The 19,452-nt window shown below is 40.9% G+C and overlaps 1 protein-coding gene across 4 annotated transcripts in view; it reads left to right on the forward strand.

Annotated features, from left to right (window-relative positions):
* LIMA1 (LIM domain and actin binding 1) overlaps window positions 1–19,452 on the forward strand; it is a 92,039-nt gene that overhangs the window by 38,915 nt on the left and 33,672 nt on the right. For all 4 annotated transcript variants that reach the window (XM_061416134.1, XM_061416136.1, XM_061416135.1 and 1 more), the window contains exons 3-4: window positions 6,344–6,389; window positions 16,497–16,961. In XM_061416134.1, the coding sequence (XP_061272118.1) occupies window positions 6,344–6,389; window positions 16,497–16,961 (511 nt within the window). The remainder of the gene's footprint in view (window positions 1–6,343; window positions 6,390–16,496; window positions 16,962–19,452) is intronic.

Genomic DNA, 19,452 nt, shown 5'->3' on the forward strand with positions numbered 1-19,452 from the left:
TGCTGCTTTTGAACTGTGGTGTTGGAGAATACTCTTGAGAGTCCCTTGGACTGCAAGGAGATCCAACCAGTCCATTCTGAAGGAGATCAGTCCTGGGTGTTCTTTGGAAGGAATGATGCTAAAGCTGAAACTCCAGTACTTTGGCCACTTCATGCGAAGAGTTGACTCATTGGAAAAGACTCTGATGCTGGGAGGGATTGGAGGCAGGAGGAGAAGGGGACGACAGAGGATGAGATGGCTGGATGGCATCACCGACTTGATGGACGTGAGTCTGAGTGAACTCCGGGAGTTGGTGATGGACAGGGAGGCCTGGCATGCTGCAATTAATGGAGTCGCAAAGAATCGGACAGGACTGAGCAACTGAACTGAACTGAAGTTATCATTTGAAAAGAGGATTCTCCAGCAAAAAGAACTACTGATCTAGCTAACCTTTGTCCCATTCCTCTGACAAATAAGAAACTTGAAGTGCAGCATTTGTGATGAAAGATCACACCCCAAGATAGTGGCAGAGCTTAATCCAGGACACTTAATCCCCCCACCACCATGCCTCCCCTCCTGTCCCTGCTCCTCCCACTCTTGTTATAACTTTACCCATTCCATAGACCCAAGAAAGAGCAGGTTTATATTTAGTTTTCTGTGACTGTCCTTCCATCATTAAGAAAAACTTTGACCCTCAGATCTCTACTTCATTGCTTCTCTGTACTATTTTAGTGGTGAAATTGTTCCAGAAGAAAATGCATTGCCTAAAACTTGGGAATTTCCATTTTCCTTTTTTTTTTTTTTTTTTTTGGCTCAGTGAGACCTTCCCTCTATTTGAGGGCATACAAGCAAGAGTCATGGCTCAGGAACTCCATTCTCTGGCCTTAGAAAAGTTTGAGACAGTTATTACTCCCCAGATAATTTTAGCATCCTCCATCAGCTGCCTGCCTCACAGCTGAGCATTAATAAGCAGTTGCAAGATTAAATTCTGTATGTGAAGAGGAGACTGGAGGACAAGAAAATCTAGGAAGGGAAGAGGGATAAGCTTTTAATTATAGAAATCTCATGACAAATATTTTTTCCCTCAGATTGGAATCTTTTAAAATGCCTTTTCCCTCCCCATCAGAGACCTTCACATTTTGTGTCAGAATAATGCTAGTTACTCTGAGCATATTTGAAGAAAATCTAAAGCCTGAGTCCTAATCTAACATTGAATTCAGAAGTATTGTACCTCAATATCTCTTAGTATTCAAAGTGTCAAAATGTAAAAGTACCAAGGACCTTACTTGGAAGAAAGCAGTGGTGTGGAACCTTTCTCCCTAAGTTTCCACTGTTTAGCAAGTACTTCATTACAAATAAAGGGTGGTGATATTTGAGTGGGAGTTTCAAAACACAATTCAAGACTGCCATTGGCGTGTACACCTGTATCTTACAGATGCCTCAGTGCTAAAAGAATAGGACTAAAGATGAAGACTATTTTGATCTTTCTTTAAATCTGTGTTTCTATTAAGACAGTAAAAGGAAGGGAACCGCTGAGCTTATTTACCCAACTAACCACGGTGTAAATTGTTCTCCTTGCCTTGGGGAACAACTGACCAAGAATCAACCTGTCTGCTGATTGGGCTCTGTCTTTCATATATTGTATTATATTGCTGTAATATACTGTAGATCATTACCCAAGGAGTGTGGAAACACAAGTTCAAGGCCAACTTTTAGTTCCTTTCTAGCTCTAATCTGCTGTGTTTCTGCATTTCTATTTTTAGGGACTCTCAGATACATTTCACTTTTCACTTTCAGATACATTAGTACAAGTGGGGAAAAAAAATACACAGGGCCATTCACCAAAGCACTATTTGTAATGATAGATAACTGTAAACAATCCAGATGTCCATTAAAAGGACTATGGGTTAATAAATTATAATGGAAGAGGAATGCCAGGGTTACCAAAGACTTCTGTGTTGCTTAGAAAAGTTATCTAAAACATACTGAAGAGATGTTTGTTAGCCTTCATCTTAGATGGCCTTTTGCCACTTTTTCCCACATTTTTTCTTCCCTTAGTTTCTCTGGAAGTCTCTTGTTTTTTCTCCTACCTCTGTTCCTTCTCTGTTCTCTAACAGAGAATGAGAACCTCTTCTTCATGTTCTGACTGCTAATTGTTAACGTCTCCAGGACTGAGTTCTGAGCCTTTTCTTACATTGCACATTCTTCATAGATGATATCATAGAGTTACACAGCTTTCATACCATCTGTGGACAGACAAGTCCTAAATTTATGTTGTTCATTCAGATCTCTCTTTCCAGCTCTAGAACATGTATCAAATCACTGTTACCACCAAAGGGATGTTTTGGTTAGCATGGCTAACATGGAACTCTTCATCCTCCCCGTCCCCAACTGTGCTCCTCCATCCATTGACTCAGCTGTTGAAAACCTGGGGATCATTCTTGACTTGTTGTTCCTCATTACCAATCCTGTTGATTCGACTTCTGAAATATACCTCAAGTCTATTCACTTTATCTCCAGTGCTGCCTCCCTGGACCTTCCTGCATCGTCTGTCACCATTGCCACCTCTATCCTGCACCCCGACTCCAGTCCATTCTCCACACAGCATCCAGTGCTCTTTTAAAAACATAGCTTAGGGACTTTCTCAGTTGTTCAGAGGTTGTTCTTGCACTCTCCAGCAGGGGGCATAGATTCAATCCCTAGTTGGGGAACTAAGAGTCCACGTGCTACTCAGCATACCCAAAAAATAAATTAAAAACATAGCTTGGATTAATGACCATTCATTGTACCATTGACCATTCATTCATTGTACCTAAGATTACATTCAAAATTCTTAGAATAGCCTGCAAAGCCCTTGATGCCTGGCATCATCTCCTGACCTCTGCCTTTCTCAATGTGCTTCAGCAACATTGGAGTTCTTTGTGTATCTTATACATGGGAGACACTGTCTTGCTTTAGGGACTTTGTGTGTGCTCTTTTTCTTTGCCTGGAATGCTTTTCTTGCTTTGTTTTGCCTGGCTGACTCCTGATCAAACTGCAGATTTCAGCCTAAAGGTCATTTCCTCAGCAAGGCTTTTCTTCTCTCTCACACACACACACACACACACACACACACACACTGCCACACACACACACACACACACACACACACACACACTGCCCCACCCTACCCCACACCCGCCTTCTCAATTGCTCAATTCAGTTCCTTTGTTAGGTTGTTTAATAGTACTCTGTCCTTCTTTGAAAGATTTATCCCTATAGTATGTGTTTAATATTTAAACTATAAGCTGTCTGAGAGCAGGAACTATGCCTTTTTTGGTTATTTCTTTCACTACTTTTTCTCTAGTGCTTAGAACATACTTTTTTTTTTTTAATTTTTTCACTAGTGCCACTTGGCTTGCGGAGGCTTGTGGAATCTTAGTTTCCCAGTCAGGGATTGAACCAAGGCCATGGCAGTGAAAGCACCAAGTCCTAACCATTGGGCCACAAGGGTCCCTGGTGGCTCAGATGGTAAAGAATCTGCCTGCAATGCAGGAGATCCAGGTTCAATCCCTGGGTCAGGAAAATACCCTGGAGAAGGGAATGGCAACCCACTCCAGTATTCTTGCCTGGGGAAAGCCCATGGACAGAGGACCCTGGTGGACTACAGTCATGGGGTCAAAAAGACTGAGTGGCTAACACTTTCACTGTTTCTTGAATGAAAACTCAAGCTGTTCTAAAATGGAGAAAAGTAGATGCAGTATAGTATGTACAATATTATTTGTTAAATATGTTTCAAATGCAGTATTATTTTAAATTTTTATATATTTTAGATGTTAATCTCTTATCAGATATATGATTTTCAAATATTTTCTGGCATTTCATGGTTTACCTTATTGAAAAAACTGTCTTTTCCCTGTTAGATGGTCTTGGCACCCTTGTCAAAACCCTTTGACCATATATGTGAAGTTTCGTTTCTGGGCTCTCTATTCCATTCCATTGATCTTATATCACTGTCTTTATGCTGTTACCAGATTCGATTTTTTAAATATTTTTGGTAATATATACATAAAGTATAGTTTACCATTTAAACAATTTTAAGTATACATTTCAGTGGCATTAAAGTCCATTCACACTGTGCAACCATGCTTTTGTTCTTTTTATAGCTGTGTAGTATTCCATTGCATGAATACATTATAATTTATTTACCAGTCCGCTGCTAATGGACATTCAGGTTGTTCTCAGTCATTTGCTATTACATTTAGTGTGGTGGCAAATAATCTAATGTAAAAGTTATTTTTGCTTATGTGAGTGTACCTATAAGATAAATTCTGGAAACAGAATTGGCAAATTGTAACATTTATGCTTTTATAATTTTTGTAAAATTGACAAAATGCTTTCCCTAGAGGTTTTATTTATTTACCCTCTGTATATTGGGTTTTTTTTTCCTTAAAAAAAAAATGTTTTTTCCTACTTAGATAAGAAATGTTCTTAGTGTTGTTTGAATTTTTATTTTGAGGCTAAACATTCTTATTTTTTGTTTGAGTCACTTGATATTTTCTGTGAACTCTGTGTTTATGTTTATGCCCATTTTTCTATTAAGTTGCTTTTGTTGGTTTCTTACTGATTTGTAAGAGTTCTTTGTATTTTAGAGAAATTAGCCTTTTGTCTGTAATATGTTTCAAATATCTCTGTAGCTTGTAATTTGACTTACAGCAGTTCTAATCCCATTTTTTTCCATAAGCTGTGGTCAGTGAAATCCCAATTGTTTTTGGAAGTTCTTTCACCCTACCCTTTAAGAAAACTCTGCTCAGTTTCAGAGTATTACTCAGTCTAGTGAATGAGACACTGCTACCTGATTGTTAAACTTTAAGCGGTAGTAAGAACTGGAGGAGACCTTAGAAATCCTCTCACAATCACTTAATTTTGTGGATGAGGCCCAAACAAGTTATATAACCCAGGTTACGTAGTAGGAAAGCAGTGATGTTAAATCTAGAAGTTTCCTCTGGCTTCCATTTTGGATGAGGTTGTTCTGTTTAACACACACACTGAGGAAGTTCTGAGCCTGTGAAGGTATTTATGAGCTGAAAGTTAGTATTGGTTAGGGAATGGACCCTTTCCCATATTGTTCTTTATCTTCTTGTCTCATCTCCTTTTCCCTGCCCACATGCCTTGTAAATTCTGAAAGTCTGCCTTAAGACAGGAACAAGTGACCCATTGACCAAGCCCTTTTCTAGGGTTGGGGTTAGGTTGGTGAGTTCAAGGCCTGCAGGCCCAAGGAATCAAATCAGTAAGTTCTAGGCACGCAGGCCTCACCTGGTGGGATTCTTCTAGTGATAGTGCTGCCTTCATTGTTTGACTCAGAGGCTCTGAGGAAGCCCCATTAAGACAGTTCAGAGTGGTCTGGAGGTTTGTTGTGGCCTGGACGTCCCAAGCCTTTTTTGCTTTCAAATGGAGGAAACCGGATCACCTCTGAAAAGCCCTGGGACTTCAGTTGTTCCTCAGGAATCTCCTGAGCAAATAGTAAAAATGATAAAATGATTGAAAGTAAAAATTAAAGGAATAAAATTATAGAAGCCTGTTTATCAACTCTAAGATGCCATCGACTGTAGGCTGGGCCATTATTTTATGCATCACTAAAGGAAAAATACTGTTAATTAAAAGAACTAATGCTTGCTTAGCATAGAAACTTTTCTCACAAATCACTCTTACACATATATTTAAAAAAAGGAAAACAATTTTTCTTTCAATGGCAAATCGAAGTGTAGTCTCATTAAAGACATTTCAGTGGCATTTAAAGGATGTATAATACCTTCAAATATATTTAACTGAGCAAAAGCGACAGTACCAATAGCTTAGGCTAAATTTACACATGTACAGGCCATATGACTACTTCTTGATCATTTGGCCGACAAGAATTGTAAGATTTTAGAGGCATTAATGAATGGGGAAAGTGCAACCTAGGGTTAATGTAATACTGTACCCTTTGACTAATTCCAAAGCATTTATATACATGGCTTTTTATACATCATTTATTCTTCCCAGCATTATAGTAGATCATTTTCTAGGTAAGGAAACTGAGGCTTAGAGAGGTTGACTTGCCCCAGATTACATTAAGTAATGAAACTGTGACTTAAAAACCCAGGCTTTCTGCTGTCTCCATTTTCCCAGCGTTTGACCTGGTTGTCTTGGCTCTTTCTCTTAGAGCAGTTGACTGCAACAGTGCAGGAAGTGAGGGCTGCCCTGATTCTCTGCTTTTGATAGAGGTGACTGATGATAATCCTTGGCAGAGATAGGTGTGCAGAAGTGGTTTTCTTGAAGTTTGAAAGTGTAAAAATTTAAGTTTAATTTGAGGATATTCTTTTTCCCCCCCCTCTTCTCTAAGGTACCAGAAAGCAGCGGAAGAAGCAAACATGGAAAAGAAAAGAAGTGTAAGTATTTGGAAGCCCTGCGACACGTGGAACTTCGTGGTCGCAGCTCATGTGGCCCAGCCCCCTGCAGCCTCCGCGGGACTGTGGGCTCTGCGTCAGCTGAGCCGGGCCTTTGTGCCGGCTGGTCTCATTGCTGAACCATTTGCTCAGGAGAACTTGGCTCAGGTGCAGAGAATCTTATTTTTTTCCCTGAGGTTCTCCTTTGAGCCACTTTTTCTTTCCTGAGTTGAGTGAAAGACAGAAGGCCAAGTACTTTGCTTGTGGTTATAAAATGGCTTACTGCTCCTGCTCAAATCAGGAGACAGGGCTTCCTAGGCTGTTTCTTTTTTTCCAAATCAAACAACCAGAAAGTCTCTCTGCATTTAAATGGTAGCAGCTGTGCAGCTGTTGTCATTCCCCTGGGTTCTTTGTTTAAAGCAAACTTCTTGACCCAGTCTAGTTAGCAAATTTCTTAGCAGCAGGATCCACCAAAGGCAAAAACCTCAGAACCAGCTCTCGGCTCTACCCACTTTGTACTTTCCCGCTGGCTAACTTCCAGTTTGGCTGGGTAGTGTATTTCTTTTGAAATCTTACTTGATTTCTTCATATGAGGGGAAAAGCCTCACATATTTGGGCAAGAATTCTTCATTTGTCTGGCATTACAAAAATATCCTCCTGGCAGTTTTCAGCACCTAACCTATTTAAGTGAGTGCAAAGCATGCCTCTGTCACTTTGTCTTCTCTAAGGGGGCAGTGCTGACTGGGTCTTTGACAATTTTCCTGTAATTCGAGAATGGAGCCCTTCTGGTGCACTGTAAGAAAACTTACCATCACTTCACTCAACTGCTGGTTTTCTTTTCTTTCCTACTCTCTCTCTCGCTTGTTATTTTTCCCCTTTCTCTTTTCTTCATTCCTTTTTTCCTTTCACTCATTCATTTTAGCAAGTATTCAGAGTGCCCACTGTATGCCAAGCACTGCTTTAGGCACTAATACAGACTACATCTCTGCCCCCATGGAGTTTATATTCTGGTGGGAGAGACAGACCATAAAGATGTAGCAGGTATAAAACAAAATGAAGTAGGTAAGAGGGATGAGTATAGTGGTCAAGGAGGCATTTGAGCAGAGGTCTGAGGACAGGAGCTTGGGAGAAAAATAATTCAGGCAGAAGATAAGAGCACATGAACATGCCTCGAGGCAAGAACATCCTAAATGTATTTGAGGAACAGGAAGGGAAATGTCATGTCCAGTTGTTGTGAGGACATGGACCTTAATTCTGATTAAATGGGGGCCTTTGAAGGGTTTGTGCAAAGGATTAATGTGATCTGACTGAAATTTTAAAAAAAGGAGGAAGAGACTAGAGGAACAGTAGCAAAAGCGTGAAGACCAATCATAAGACAGTTGCAGTGATTTAGGCAAAAGATGATAATGGATTGGACTGGAGTCATAGCTATATGGGCTTCCCACATGACTCAGTGGGTAAAGAATCCACCTGCAATGCAGGAGACATAAAAGATGTGGGTTCAGTCCCTGAGTCAGGAAGATCCCCTGGAGGAGGGCATGGCAACTCACTGCAGTATTTTTGCCTGGAGAATCCCAAGGACAGAAGAGCCTGGCGGGCCACAGTTCATGGATTGCAGAGTCAGACACAACTGAAGTGACTGAGCATAGCACAGCACACAGGAGCTCTACAGGCGATGAGAAGTAGTCAGGATTTATACTGAAGGTAGAAAGGAAGAATTGCAACAATGCATCTGGCCCAAACACCAGGAAAAATGCCATTGAGATCAGGAAGGTGGCAGTAAAAACAAGTTTAGAGAAGGGAAAATATTTGTTAGAAGCTTAGCTTTGGACATGTTAAATGTAATTCTTTATTAAGACTTCCAAGTATCGATGTCAAATAGGAGCTTGGATGTACAAATCTGGAATTGGAAGAGATCCAGCCTGGAGATGAGATCTGTGTGTATCAAAGTATCAGTGGTTTGTAAAGATAAGAAATGGATGAGATCACCTGGGGATTGAGTGTAGCTAGAAAAGAGGTCTGAGTACTGAGCTCAGGGGCACCTTGCCATTTAAAGGTTGGAGAGAGAAGGAAGAACCAGCAAAAGAGACTTAAGAAGGAGCAGCTGGTGAGATGCAGTGAAAAAAAGAGAATGGAGTACCAGATGTCCAGTGAAGAAAGTGTTTTCAAAAGGCAAATTATCGAGTCAAACGCACAGATAGGCTAAGAATTGACAATCAGATTTGGCAACATGAAGATCATTGGTCACTTTGTGCTGTTTGGTAGTGATGGGCTAAAGGCCTGATTGAACTAGGTTGTCTAATCAAGACAGTCAGATAACAAAAGTTGATACCACAAGTGGAGATAAACATTTATGGAACATCTTTTATGTGTCCCGAAAGCACTAAGAGGAATAGGATGTGGTCCCCGCCTTCAAGGAACTGCTTAGAGTTTAGAAAGTAGGATTTATTTTATTTATTTTTAAAATCAGATAGCATTCTCTTTTTAAAAATCTTTATTTATTTTATTTTTTGCTGCACTGGGTCTTTGTTGCAGCGTGCAGGCTTTTCTCTAATTGCAGCAAGTGGGGGCTACTCTGTATTTGGAGTACTTAGGCTACTCATTGTAGCGCCTTCTCTTGTTGCAAGGCACAGGCTCTGGGCATATGGACTTCAGTAATTGTGGCTCTCAGGCTTAGTTGCTCCACGGCGTGTGGAATCTTCCTGGACCAGGGATCGAACCTGTGTCCCCTGCATTGGCAGTTGGACTTCCAACCACTGGACCACCAAGGAGTCCCAGAAAGTAGAATTTAGAATCTCAGTGTGGTAAGTACCATATTAAAGAAATATGCAAGGTGCCGGGGGAGAATTTAGGAAGGACTCATAACCTGGACTATGTCTTGTCCAGGGAGACGTCCCAAAAGAAGTGGTGTCTGACTGAGCCTGAAGGATGACTAGGAATTAGCTAAATAAAGGGGGCAAAGGAGTGGTAGAGGAAGCAGCAGGTGCCCAGTGTGGAGGCATAAGAGAACAGGCGCATCTGACAGTAGAAAAGATAGCTGTCCCATTCACCGAGATGGAAAATTCAGAAAAAGAGTGAGGAGTAAAGGGAGGAGAGGGGAGACTTCAGCTTTAGACAAGGATGAGTTTAAGGTATCTGTAGGATTTCCAGGTAGAACTGATAGGTAAGGAGAGCTATCTGGCTCGAGTTATAGGGTGTGGATCATCCATCTAGGTGGGTGAAAGACATCATCTATAGAAAAATATGTAAAGTGACTAAAGAGGATGACCTAAAAAGGCAGAATCTTGAGGGACCCCACTATATAAGGGAGGAACTAAGGAAGAGAAACTTGTTTAAAAAGAAAAACCTGAAGAATGTCTAGAAAAAAATGGAAAGAAATCTAGGAAAAAGGGATGTCACGGAAACTATATAAGGAAGGAAATTTTTAAAGGGGGGAGCAGTCAATAACATCAGATGCTATAGAGAGATCAAATAAAACAAAGGAGAAGTGTCTATTGTAATGGGCAGTTGAGGTAAAAGGGTGTGAGCAGGTGATTAAAGAAGAAACAATAAACCGAAAAAAAAATGCTTTTACCTCACCAATAATCAATGAGATATAAATTTAAATAACTGTGAGATATAAATTGTAACCTAAACAGTAGACAGATTTTTTAATTGGTGAAGTCTACTAGGCAATGCCTATTAAAATTTTGGATGTGTTTAATACCCATTGATCCTGCAATTGTGCTTGTAGGAATGATCATTGAGAAACACAAGTGAAATAAAATAAATGTAAAATGATATTTATTGCAGGATTCTTTGTAATACTGAAATGTTTAAAATTAGATATTCATCAGTGGGGAAATAGTAAATCATGATATCTACATCCATTATAATAATATAGTATATGTTATGTACGATATCATATGGTTAAGATTTTATGTAACATGGAAAGGTATCAAAAGCACATTAAATGATTAAAGGACTTATGTGCAGAATAGTAAGTATAGTATGATTTTGTAGAAAAAAAAAGATACTGTATAAAAATAAGGGAAAAGTTGAGAGCATGCGCAGCAAACTGTTGACAATGGATGTCTTGGTTAGGAGGAGCAGAGGAGTCAAATAGAGAAACTTGAAGCATATATTCAAGGCGTATATATTCCTATACTGACTATGACTCCCCCCCCCACAATTAGTTTTTAAAAATACTTTTGTAATTGAGAAAAGTAATAAATTAAAAATAAGATAATGAAATGAAAATTGTAAAGAAGTAATTGGTGATCCTGATTTGTGCTAATTCAGAAGTGTTTTGGTAGTAGAATTAGAAGGAATGGAAAGTAGTCAGGTAGGAACAGCAACTACACAAGACTGTGCTTTCAAGACCCTTAACTGTGAAATGTGGGAGACAGCACTAGCTGGAAGAAAACAACATTGAAGATTGGTTGCTTTTTTTTAACAAAAATGTTTTATTTTGAAATAATTTTGGATTTATAGTTAGCATTATTAACTTAGTACAGAGAGCTCCCATAAAGCTCAGCCTACCTTTCCCTAATGCTAGCATGTTCTATAACTATGGTACATTTATGAAAACTAAGAAATTAACTTCGGTGTAACCCTATAAGTTAAACTAGACTTTATTCAGATCTTACCAGTTTTTCCATAAATGACAGATGGTTGCTTTTAAGATCTACCAGACTTGTAAGTGGTCTAATTTGTCTCCTGAAGAACAGGGTGGAATGTATGTATAAATTTATAGCGACGGCTGTCCAGGTGAAAGAATACTTATATTCTTAGAAAGCAAGATAGAGACACATTCAGGAGCAAGTGGGTAAATCTGTTTCTTTAGCAAATGCTGGGATCAGGTTACATGATAGCTTGGATTTCCAGAAATGGAGCCCTTCTTTTCTCTTCCCCTTCCATTTGTATTTAGGACACAGAAACACAGATGATCAATACCACCATTGATTATATTTTCAGTTTCCCTTCAAGCCTGGGATATGCCACATCTTGAAATCTGTGCTGTTTGGACAGTCATCATAATGACTGGCTGCCACTTTTTTGAGTAGCTCTTAGCCTAGAAATGTCTCCCCCTCCTTGGAAGCTGTGCATCCAAGTGGTCTGTACTTCCAGCCTACTGCTGCATCCTACCAGACATCGTCCTGCTTTTAAGATGAAGATTCCCCTGCCAAGATTTCAAACACTAAAGCTCATTTGACCCCACCTCTTCATTTTGCGGGTGGAGTAACAGACCCAAAGAGAGGAAGGGATTTATCCAAGGCCCCTTCCAAGTCAAATGTTCCTGCAGAAAGGACATTGTTGCATGTTCTGAGTGTGCCTGATCCTGTTTTAGGCACCTGGTGATGATCCAGAGGCAGCATCCACAGAGATTCTCAGCCTTGCTGGGTAGTATTCTGGATGTCACTTTGAGAAAGGAGGCTGGGGTTTTCTTGCAACCAGTGGCGCCCTTGAATACTTGTACCCTCCCTGACTTCCCACTGCCTTATTCTAGGAGAATACTTGGTAAAATGTTAAAACCTTGATGCAAATGACATTGACTAAAATTTCACCTTATTACCCCTCCTCCACCACCTGACTCTGAAACAACAGAGACTGTAGAGAGAGTAGAAAGAACAATAAGAGACTGTAACTCCAGTTCAGGATTTGAGAGATGACTGGATACTGTTTGTTGATCATGATTGTGAGGTGTGGCTGGAGGAGTGAGGAGGGCCACCCATTTAATAATAGTCACCACTATTGGTCAATTACAACATACGTGCTTTTGTATAGTTGCATTTATTCTCCACAATAGCCCTGTATGGTAGTTTCCAGAAATTAGGAAACTTGCCCAGGGTCGTTTGGCTGGATGAAGCTGGATTATATAAGCATTATATGCTCATTATAGGAAATACAGATACGATACATAAAAGAGGTAAGTGATGGGGATTTGCTGTATAGCATAGGGAATTATGGGGCTTCCCAGGTGGCGCTAGTGGTAAAGAACCCACCTGCCAATGCAGGAGACATAAGAGACATGGGTTTGATCCCCTGGTTGGGAAGATCCCCTGGAGGAGGGCGTGGCAACCCATCCCAGTTTTCTTGCCTGGAGAATCCCATGGACAAAGGAGCCTAGTGGCTACGGTCCATGGGGTCTCAGAGTCAGACACGACTGAAGCAACTTAGCACAGCACGACACATGGGAAATTATATTCAATATCTTGTAATAACCTATAATGGAATATAATCTAAGAAAAAAAAAAAATCCCTGAATCACTTTGCTATATACCTGAACCTAACAACATTGTAAATCAACTATACTTGAATTGAAAAAGAAAATAAAGAAAAGAAAATATATTCTCGTGCTCATGCTCAGCCGTGTCCAGCTCTTTGCAACGCTATGGACTGTAGTGCGCCAGGCTCCTCTGTCCATTGGATTTCCCAGACAAGAATACTGGAGTGGGTTGCCTGGCCTGTAGCCCACTGTCCAATGATAACCCAGGCTGCTTCCATCCTGTACTCTTTTCACTGTGCTGCCCAGTCTGCTTTCAATTCTTGCTTTTGCCCTCTGCCTTTTTGCTTCTCTTTCTTTCCCAGAAAGCCTACAGCCACTGCTTCTGCCCCATCTTTTCTTGCCCAAGCTCTAAAGTCCTGGACAACTAACATGACCTGGTGGTGCTGCCAAGAGTGAAGACAGAGTCTGGGGCCTTCAGTGCTATCAGACCTCACAGCCCTGCCCTTCCCCTACTTGTTCCCACCCTAGCACTTTTGAACTTGCATCCTTAAGAACTCTTTTTATAAAAGAGCACATTCACTCCTCTGTTAAAATGCCCCCCTAAAGGATGTCTTCTACCCAAGTCTTTGTTTGGGATGTTGCTGCTACTCCATCACACAAATGCCTTTCTTTCAGGTCATCACAAGTTAAGTGGAAATGACAACTTTCAAACCATTTACAAATCACATCAAAATTATTTGATATTCCATTGAAGCTTTTTTTGTGTGACATTGTATTTATTTTTATTATACAATGAAAGCACATTTATTATAAAAAAAGAAGAAAATATAATCCAAATGCCCATAAATCCATGATCCCCAGAGGCAACCTGTTAACATTGGGATGTCTTTTCTTCCAGACTACTATTCTGTGTTTATATTTATAAACATATATGTGTATTATAGGCCTGCCCCAGTAGCTTAGCAGTAAAGATTCCACCTGCGATACAGGAAAGGCAGGAGATGTGGGTTTGATACCTGGGTTGGGAAGATCCCCTGGAGGAGAAAATGGCAACCCACTCCAGTATTCTTTGCTGGAAAATTCCATGGACAGAGGAGCCTGCTGGGCTACTGTCCATGGGGTTGCAAAGAGTCTGTCAGACACAGCTGAGTGACTGAGTACAGCACATGTGTATTATAACATGAAATCATGCTGTCATTTTTTTTCCCTTCATTTTTTTGGCCTTGCCACATGGCTTGTAGGATCTTAGTTCCCCTGCTTAGTTGCTCAGTTGTGTCTGATTCTTTGTGACCCCATGGACTGTAGCCCACCAGGCTCCTCTGTCCTTGGGGATTCTCCAGGCAAGAATACTGGAGTGGGTTGCCATGCCCTCCTCCAGGGGATCTTCCCAACCAGGGATCAAACCCAGGTCTTCCATATTGCAGGCAGATTCTTTACCGTCTGAGCCACCAGGGAAGCCCCAAAGTGAAAGTCTCTCTGTTGTGTCCAACTCTTTGCGACCCAGGCCAGAATTCTCCAGGCCAGAATTCTCCAGGCCAGAATACTGGAGTGGGTAGCTGTTCCCTTCTCCATGGGATCTTCCCAACCCAGGGATCGAGCCCAGGTCTTCTGCATTGCAGGGGGATTCTTTACCAGCTGAGCCACCAGGGAAGCCCAAGAATACTGGAGTGGGTAGCCCATCCCTTCTCCAGTGGATCTTCCCGACCCAGGAATCGAACAGGGGTCTTATGCATTGCAGGAAGATTTTTTACCAGTTGATCTGCCAGGGAAGTTCCCCTACCAGGGATTGAACCCCGGGCCCATTGCAGTGAAAGCGCCTAACCACTGTATCGTCAGGGAATTCCCCATGCTGTCTTATAAATAGCTATTTCCACTCAAAAGTGTCTTATGAGTATCTTTTCATGTCAATAAATATACTTTAATCACATGTCTCTGAGAAAAGTAGTGTCCAGTTACCAAGGCAAAATGCCACTTTGATTCTCAGGGCTTCTGTTTGAGCAGGGCAGGGCAGGTGAAGTTGGAGACCCAGATGACTCATCCATTGTGTCTCAGGAGGGAGCCCAGAGCTGAGAGAGTTGCTGGCAGTTAAGGTAGCACCAGCTTCCAGACCTGTTTTCGTTTCTTAAGATTTATTTGTTTATTTTATTTTTTGGTTTTTGTGGTGGGCCTGTGTTGCTGCACATGGGCTTTCTCTATTTGCAGCAAGAGGGAGCAACTCTCTAGTGGTGCACACGGTTCTCATTGTGGCAGCTTGCCTTGTTGTGGAGCACAGGTTCTAGGCACTCGGTCTTTAGTAGTTGTGGCGCACGGGCTTCGTTGCTTCGAGGCATGTGGGATCCTCCAGGACCAGGGATTGAACCCGTGTCCCTTGCATTGCAAGGCAGATTCCTAACCACTGGACCACCAGGGAAGCCCCTGGACCTGTTTATGTTTTGTTTTGTTGAACTTTTTATTTTGTAGCGGGGTATAGCTGATTAGCAGGGTTGTGATGGTCTCAGGTGAACAGCAAAGGGACTCAGCCATGCACATGCATGGAGAAGAATGGCAAAAAGAATAGAACCCAATCTGTTTTTTAATTCTCTCTTTTCCAACAAGCAAACTTTTCATGCTGCTTCTATTTCTGACCCATACACGCTTCCCCCAGTGAAGCATATTGTCAGCTAAGATTTAAGCGCAAAAATCAAGCAAAGTTGTTCTTCTCTAAGTTTCTTTTTTCAAGTCTTGGTGTTACTTGAAGTGGCTCTCATCGTGTATTCAGAAGAGTAATAAGGTGAGAGACTTAATTCCCAATATAGCTGCTAATCCTGTTTAATTCCCTAGAGTCTTTCAGTCCTAGTTGGTTTGTCCTTTCTTAGTTGAAAGACCGGTGAGTCACAGACTGCAGGAATGGAGGGCAAGAAGGTATTGGAGTTTGTGCTCTGTTGGAAAGGCGCTGCTGCTTGCTTTATTTAGGAGTGCTTTCCAAGTCTGGGACGTTGAATTTTACTTCACCAAGCATGTCTCCTCTAATTATTACAGAGCAACATGGACAATTTCCAGATTGTTTTCAATGTCTTATATGTATCAATTAATTGCAGTTTGACCCAGGCGAAAGGGAATTAATTGTCTTAGATGTGTGTCCTTCCATCAAGAGAGGGAGTAGTAGTGGTGTTTCATATGAAGCCTGGCTATTTTGCAACCAAAAGGTCTGGAAAATAGTGAATTTTCTAACAGAATTTATACATGACCAACATGTAGAGAAGAACAGCGGGTGGGGGGTGGGGAAGGATTCAGTTATTATGTAAAAATAAAATTTTTTCATGTAAATTATGTTACATATGATGATATGTCACTTATGCAAATACATGTAAAAGTCTGGTGGCTGCTTTAAATTTCCACAAATAGTTTCAATTCTTGATGCTACTATCCACAATTATTGGTATTGTGTAGTGTAAGCTATACCGCATCTTTGTCTCATTTAAAAGAAAAAACCCAGCAGGATTCACCACGTAATTTTGTGGCATGTAATAATGAAATTTTATTAGTACATATTTACAGGATTTAAAGTAACTGTTAATTTGCTTTTTCTTTCTGTTTTCCCCATTAATCTCTGGGTAAAAAAATCCCTTGTCTCCAATGTAACTATCATTAGATCTGGGCTCTCCTTTCTTCTCATTTTGTCCTTATAAGGCTATCCTGTTTTATCACTTCCTGCTTTAGCTCCTGACTTTTTCTCTCTTCCCCTCTCCCTCTCCTGGGGTGGATGCTTTCTCCATGTGGCAGGGCTGTAACTGTTCACAGCTGTCGGAGACGCCAGTGGAGCAGGAGCAGCTTGGAGTTTTAACTTTCATTTTACAAAGAACAACATGTTTGAAGGTTTCAGCAGGCAAGTTATAACTGGCATTCACTTTTTGTTCTTCTAGAACGCTGAAAATCTCCCCCAGCACTTTAGAAGGGGGAACCTGACTGCGTTAAGGAAGAAGTGGGAGAACCCAGTGCTGGGAGCCGACTCTCTCCCAGACTCAGTGCGAAACAGCAGCGCAGAGGTCAGGCACAGAGGCGACCCTCCTCCCGCTGAAGTGGTGGGCAGCTCTGCCTCTGGGGTCCAGGCTGACCGAGAGGAGCTAGTCCAACCCAGACCTAAGATCAGATCGCCTCCTGAAGCTCCTACTAAGTACCCGCACCCCCGCATCAAGGACAGTGAGCATCTTAAAGACCACTCAACAGAAAATAAAAAGATGGAAAACTGTCTGGGAGAATCCAGACATGAAGTAGCAAAACCCGAAATGAGTGAAAACGCAGAAACTGCAAACAAAATAGAGAAATACAATGTTCCGCTGAACAGGCTGAAGATGATGTTTGAGAAAGGTGAACCAACTCAAACCAAGGTAAGGATCGGGTGGGTTTAAAACTTGAAAAAAGGCCAAGTAACTAAACAAAGCTTTTTTTCTAGTCTAGATTGTTTGAGTGTGGCGAGTACGTGGTCAGTATGTCTTTTGATTCAAATTAGACGAGTAGTTAATAAAATGTCTCAGATGAATTATTTACAGAAATGCTAAGATTTTTGGGTCTGTGACCCAGTTTCGCATGAAAGTAAGCGCACACTGGGATTCAGGTCGATACCTAGAAAGGAAGAGAGTTTGATGCCGTCTGGGTTATGTGTTTTCCTACGCTTGGCCTTTTAATTTGTCTTCCTGTGCCTTTTGTCATTAGTAGCTTTGGGGGGTGGAATTACTGCTGAATCTCTCTGTGCGTGGACACAGCTGCAGTCTGCGTGTTAAGGCCAGAGTTTAACATTAAGACTGAGGGTTAGTTGTCTTCTTGCTAGCTGAACCCTTTCTCTTCTTAACTTCCTCATCTGTGCCTTCCAACAAATGTTTTCTATCAGCTAAAATCCTATCCCTGGAAAAATCAATGAAAATAGCCAGACTAGCTGTAGCCTTCAGGAGTTTTGACTTGCAAATGCACAGAGTTGCATTTTCCTACAACTGCTAATGAAATTTGATCCTTAGTGTGGAGTGCAGACCAGGTCCCCAGAGGGAATTACTTAGCTAGAAAATGAGTTACATATGCTGGTGACTTATAACACAATCCAGGGGCCGCAGAGCTGGTCAGTTTTTCCAGTTTTCTCATACTTTCCTGCATATCTGGCTTTGTGCATGGGGTTCGTTTGTTACAACAGTCATTCTAATGAAATAAACAGATCTGATGGGGAGCAAAGCCATCATTTACTCTAGATCACATCTAGATGGGAACGTGGACTTTTTTTTTTTCCAGCTAAATATTTGGTCCAAATGTCTACATTTGTGAAGTAATGGTAGGAAGTGTTTCTTCTGAGGCAAAAATTAGATAACTCATCCTAGAATTCTTCAGTTACGTTTGATGCGATTTAGCCATCCCTTCTCATACCTTGCAGTGCCTGTCGCTTTTCTCCTTAGGAGAGTTCTTTAGTGTTCGGCGATCATCAGTTGAGGATGTAGAAAGAATATTTAAAGGTTTGCAAAACTAGAACCCTTTTCTCTGCATGGGTTCTAACTCTATTTTAACATAAACCAGTTGGTAAGAGATGTAACCACAAAGCAGTTTTATGACTTTTCTTAAACTCTCTTCCCTCTCAATTTTGAGTCCTCTAGGCCTGACAACTCCCCTTTTCACCCTTTATGGTCTTAACTAAAAAAAAAAAATTTTTTTTTTTTTTAATTTAAATGGGAAGAAGAATTTTAAATGGAAGGAAAAAATGTCAGAAATCCTAAATAGAGAGGAAGGGGCTTTGTTGTGTGTCAAAGCGCCATTGTAAGTCCTCTCCTCTCAGACCCTGTTAGGGGCAGGACGGCTGATGTCATGGCAGCATGCACAATGTAGATTCAGTGCAGGAGGCTAGTACATGTCAAAACTGGCCTAAGGTTGGAAATGACTGGGACTGCAGCAAACAAAATGCTGATTATGTGTAAAGATCTGGTAAGAGATTTTTTTCTCATAAATGTCTGTTGAAGATGGGTTAGAACAAGCCTATCTTTTTGTGGCTGGTCAGAGTGTAGAAAAAAAATTCTCATATAAAGGAAGATCCTACTAGATCAGGCTGGCATTCAGCCTGATTGCTATTGGGTCTAGGAAGATGGAGGGGTTCTAAGACTGACCAGGCCTTTTGAGGGGGAGCTTTTTAAACTTCCTGCTTAAATAGTCATTTGTCCTTTAATGGACTGCTTAGAGAGTATAAAACACAACTGCTATTGTTTTTGTTTTCTATCTTTTGGCCACACTCGAGTGGGTTATGGGATCTTAGTTCTACGACTGGGATCGAACCTGTGCCCTCTGCAGTGGAAGTGCAGTGTCCTAACCACTGGGCCACCAGGGACATCCCTGCCCTTGGTTTTATAGCTGCTTCTAAATAAGCATCATTACCCATGTTAGCAACAGCTTAGATTACTTTAAAAATATTTGTCTAATATCTCAATAAAACTGGTAAAAAAAAGTTTTGTCTACTTTAGATTATGGAATGATTAATCAGTTTGAGACTAGGTTATGGTTATTGCTAACGTAACTTCAGCTTTAGTATGGATAAGGCTTTAATCAGGAAGTCACATAATTGGATCTTTGGAAGAAAACTCTGAGAAATATGGTAGAGACACTAAGCAATCTTTTCAGGAGCGAGAGTGAGGAAGTAAGAATGATTACCTCAGAGCTGAAAAATTAGTACTTCTCTGAGACAAGTGAATATATTAGGTACAAATCATGTGAATCTTTGTCTCCATAATTTAGAGAACTGGACTGAATCTCAGCTAACTAGTTGAGCAGGGTCAGGGAGCACATAGATAATGGAAATACGTGATCCAAATCTCTTTATCGCCTAAATCTTTTTTATCAGAGTTATTTACAAGA

This window comes from Bos javanicus, chromosome 5, assembly GCF_032452875.1.
Source record: "Bos javanicus breed banteng chromosome 5, ARS-OSU_banteng_1.0, whole genome shotgun sequence".
NCBI classification, from domain to species: domain Eukaryota; kingdom Metazoa; phylum Chordata; class Mammalia; order Artiodactyla; family Bovidae; genus Bos; species Bos javanicus.